The sequence below is a fragment of the Ixodes scapularis genome, unplaced genomic scaffold, assembly GCF_016920785.2.
Source record: "Ixodes scapularis isolate PalLabHiFi unplaced genomic scaffold, ASM1692078v2 PGA_scaffold4__175_contigs__length_147842914, whole genome shotgun sequence".
Classification (NCBI taxonomy): Eukaryota; Metazoa; Arthropoda; class Arachnida; order Ixodida; family Ixodidae; genus Ixodes; species Ixodes scapularis.
In genome coordinates this window covers 16,312,078-16,316,800 of record NW_024609879.1, presented here as the reverse complement: position 1 = coordinate 16,316,800, position 4,723 = coordinate 16,312,078, and the positions used below count along the sequence as shown (strand labels likewise).

Here is a 4,723-nt window from a genome sequence, read left to right as displayed (position 1 = left end):
TTTAACCGACATAGATACGAACTAACATAGCCACTCCCTGCTTTGACATAGCGCATCGTCTGCTTGCATCCTACAGGAAGGCGCCCGCGAAATGGCGCTACCAAAACATGTCGTCGCCAACAGAGTTAGCCGAGGACGAGAGCACATTGTATTTTTATGCTTCATTTGCCGACACTTCGGGACTCCCCACCGTACGGTCAGGCCTTCGTGGCCTAACGGATAAGGCATCGGTCTCCTAAACCGGGGATTGCGGGTTCGAATCCCGCCGAGGGTAGCTTTTTTTTACGTTTTCAAGTAAGAATCATCTTGCTTCCCTGTGTGGAAGTTTATTCACTCTTTTTCGGCTCCCCATCCATTACTTGGTCATTTCCGCTCTTTGAGTAATTTTAGGCCATTCTGCTACACACTCACTTCTCATTTCGCCATCTCTATTAGAAATGTCTTGTAAGGAAAGTTTAGTGCTTGCTTTATTTTATTTCAAACATACGTGGTGCTTAACCAAACTTATAGGGAACACGTGAACTCTTTGTTTTTTTTTTTCACGGCAGTGTTAATCGCGGCTCGAAGGAAGATGAACCTATGACATAACCTTTCGTGATCACACATGCGAAGGAGAAAAAACATTTTCAACATGCTGGTTGGGAAAAGGAAGTCATTAAAAGATTTTACAACGAAAAAGAAAGCTTTTAAATTTAGAGCTATATTTCCGGCGCGATATGAATTTGTAGTTTGCGCCTGCGTGTACAGCGGAACAGTGGCCGCTGTTTGTCACGTGGTGCTAGCGCTCTTTCGGAAGCTTCCTGTTGCCTCTCAGAGTAACTTATTCATCTTCGTTAGAAGGATAACAAAAAAAAAACTTAGATTGATAAGTAACTTTTAGAGACCAAAAGGTGAGCTTCAGCCTCACCTCGGCCTTCTCCGGCCGAGGTGAGGCTGAAGCTTCATTGGATTTCTTTTCACCTTCCGGACGAAACCGTGAAGAAGGCCCTGGAGCCGTATGGCAAGGTTGAAGACGTCGCCCGAGAGACTTGGCGTGTCGGAGGCTTCGAAGGTGTGCAGTCGACCACCCGAGTCGTGAGGCTGACCCTAAGGGAAGGCGTCACGCTCGAAAACCTGCCGCACCAACTACGACTTCCAGGCTGCACGGCCTTGGTGCTGGCCCCGGGTAGAGCTCCGCTCTGCCTCAGGTGCCGTCGAACCGGCCACATTCGTAGGGAGTGCCGAGTGCCGCGCTGTGAGAGCTGCAGGCGTTTCGGACACCTACGCGACGACTGCAAGAAAACCTACGCAGACGAGGCTAACGGCGGCCCTGAGGACGACGCCTCGGAGCTACTCATGGACCAGGATGAAGCTGAGGACGCGGCAGGCGGAAACTCGGAGGGCAGCCAACCTCAGAGGCGAGCCGAGACCACCGTGGTCGTCCCACCACCCGAGACGTCCACCACGGCCAAGCTCCCCGCAGAAAACACGGACACCCCGAAACCGGTGGGCGACGACGTCGCACGCGTTTCGGCCCTCCAGGAGGACGAGCGCGGGCACGACTACACCCGCCGGGAGTCGACCCTGGCTGCCGTTGAAAGGGAGAACGACCAGAAGGACGGCGAGATGGACGCCGTGAGCGGCTCTGCCAAGCGTTCCCTGGAACCGACACCAACCCAGGAGCCCGGTCAACCGCAGAACCTGCAGGAGAGGGTACTCCAGAGGTGGCAGACGGTGACTTCCAAGAGGGGCCGACGCCACGCCCCCCCTCAAGGACCACCGGAGGGCCACGTGCCGAAGGCTCCATAGTGAAGGAACTGTACTGCGGCTGAATAATATTGCTTAGGCGGCCTAATACAAGTAAGAGTGTTGTATTTTTTTGTATGTGTTTACCTGTTTGACTTAAGCGGCTTTTTGTATCGTAGCCTGGCCTTCTCTCTATTTTAGCTCCGTGATAGTAATATGTCTCTTAGTTTCGCCACTTTAAACGTCCGTGGGTTGGCCTCGTCGAGGAAGCAGTACCAATTGCAGCGTCTGGTAGAGGACGAGCAGCCGGACTTTCTTGCGGTGCAAGAAACTAAATTGCAGACAGAAGATAACATTGAGAGAGCGCTGAGGCCTTATCTCCGGCGATATGAAGTTGCCGCTAGTCATGCTGCGGGTCGGTCGGGGGGCTGTTTTCTTTTTTTAAGAAAATCTGTGAACTATGAAAACTTGCAAGTTGTTATCGATGAGTGCGGGCGGTTCATTTCTTGTGATTTCACGCTGTCAGATGTCCAGTGGCGAGTGATATGTATCTACGCTCCCAATAACGCGAAGGATAGGGAAGTTTTTTTTTTTTCAATTTCTACGTAATTATCTGGAGTGTAACAAAGTGATCGTGTGCATGGGTGACTTTAATTGTGTCTGTGACGAGCGGGATAGTACTAAAGCGGCCACGAGTGGTGACAGCAGTTCGAGACTTTTGAAAGAAATTGTAAATGTGTGTGGGCTCGAGGACGTCGGTGCCTTATGCACCATAAGAAGTGGCGTAAGGTATACGCATTTTCAAAATAGGTCACACGCTCGTTTAGATCGTATTTATGTTACAGTTGACGTACTGCGCACTGTGCACGGCTACCGTGTCCAGCCCATTTTTTTTACTGACCACTGCCTCGTAAGCGTAAAAATTGGCAGGAAAGAAAGCAGAGCGTCTCGTTTTAACTGGCAGCTTTGGAAATTAAACCGAACACTTTTGAATGATAAACTTTTTGCAACCACTGTCGCTGAGCTGTTGCGGGGTGTGGTCGAAAAAGAGACTTGTATCAGGGAAGCCTGGGAAGGATTCAAAGAGGGAGTTAAGTTGGCCGCGGTAGAAAGGGCCAGTAACATCACTTTCCAAGCTCGAGCTCGCGAAAGGCAGTTGAAGCAAGACCTTAACGCATTGTGTCGAGTAGAGTGTGAGCGCCCTGGAACTTGCGGCGATGACATTCGGCACATCAAGATGGAGTTGGATCAAATATACAATGAAAAGTATAAAGGGGCAGTCGTGCAGGCACGCTCGGAGAAATTTCTGTTGGGAGAACAGCCGACTAAGCGAGCTCTGGCTGAGGAAAAGAAGTATGCCCTGACTCGAGAAATAAGAGAAATAGAATATAAAGGGGAAATTAGCAGCGATAAAGATGTTATAGAAGAAGCTTTTGTTGAGTACTTTGGGAAACTTTTTGGGGAAAAACCGACTCCCGTAGGATTTCGTAAATTTAAAGATTTTTTGTCACTCATGCCCAAGTTGGATGAGGAGGTTACAACGTGGCTCGAGGGAGAAATCACGCTAGGAGAGGTAACGAGCAATAGATTCGCTAGCGAGACAGAAAACCCCGGGGCCTGATGGGCTTTGTGCAGAATTTTACCAAACCTTTAAAAATACCCTTAGTCCCGTACTGTTGGCCGTATTTAATGAGTCATACGAAAATTACTGTCTACCGCGTTCCTTTGTAGAGGCCCACACCATACTGATACCGAAGTCGGAGGACTTGTCGAAAAGGCTCAGCGTGACGGGATATAGGCCGATTACATTATGTAACATAGACTACAAGATTTTCACTAAGATTATTACGCGTAGGCTCCAGTGTGTCATTCGGGACCTCATCGGGGATCACCAGACATGTGGCATTAAAGGAAGGTCCATTCAAACTAATATTCATATAGCGAGAAGCATTTTTGAAACTGTTGGGAGGGATAAAGTGGCAATGATACAATTAGACTTGGAGAAAGCGTTTGATAGAGTTAGACATGATGTTCTAAAGAGTATTTTATTGCATGTTAATGTAGGCAAACTTGTCCTAAAGGGCGTAGATATGGCGTATAAAGGTTGTACCACCAGGCTGGTGTTAAATAATAATGTTTCTAAGAAAATTGCAGTGCTTTCGTCAGTCAGACAGGGATGTCCCCTTTCACCCTTACTATTTGCCCTGTACCTTGAACCTTTCTGTGTGAGCGTGATAGCTAGCAAGAATATCCGGGGGTTTCTTTTCAATAATGTTGAAGTTAAAGTGTCCGCATACGCTGACGATGTGGCTATTTTTTGTAAAGACGAAGAAAGCGTCATGGAAACTGTCGTCCTCACGAAAGAATATTGTAACGCCACAGGAGCGGCAGTGAACTGGGGGAAATGTTGTGGGGTGTGGCACAAGAGGTGGGCTTTAAAACCGCATTACTTTGCAGGCTTTAATTGGGAAGCGACGCCATGTACATATCTTGGGGTGCCCTTGGAATATTACAAAGTTAGCACGCCGTACTGGACGGATCTCGCAAAAGATTTAAAGACGAAGGCGGACACTTGGGTCAGTCGGAACTTGTCAATTTTTGCGCGCGCCACAGTGTGTAATATTTTTTTAATCGCAAAAATCTGGTACATTATGCAAGTTTTGGCATGTACACGAATGAGTATCCAAAAGTTCCATAGAGTGTTCGCCACTCTCATCTGGAGGTCCGGGTGGGAAAGGATGAGAAGAGATAACCTTTTCCGGAGCGTCAAGTCGGGAGGCCTTGGCCTCTCGCATCTTTTCGTCCGTAAGATTGTTTCGCCCTTCTTTTTCCGACGCGACCAGAATCATCCCTTCCTACGTGCAATTATCCAGGTGAGACTGGCGAACTCTTTGCCGGCAGTGTTGGTGACTAGTGAATGTACTGAACCCCTTGTTTTTCTGGTTATTTAAAAGAAGTGAAAGAGGCTGTATTGTTTTTGCGAGCACGTTTTTCGATG

The 4,723-nt window shown here is 48.3% G+C and overlaps 1 protein-coding gene and 1 non-coding gene across 2 annotated transcripts; both read left to right on the top strand.

The window, feature by feature from the left end:
* Positions 1 to 201: 201 nt before the first annotated feature.
* Positions 202 to 274, top strand: Trnar-ccu. Its single transcript has one exon. It is a non-coding gene; the product is annotated as a tRNA-Arg (tRNA).
* A 1,038-nt stretch (positions 275 to 1,312) lies between these two features.
* Positions 1,313 to 1,805, top strand: LOC115321236. The gene has a single exon (XM_040221672.2). It carries the CDS (start codon positions 1,336 to 1,338, stop codon positions 1,786 to 1,788), a length of 453 nt encoding a protein of 150 aa, XP_040077606.1. The 5' UTR covers positions 1,313 to 1,335; the 3' UTR covers positions 1,789 to 1,805.
* Positions 1,806 to 4,723: the final 2,918 nt, after the last annotated feature.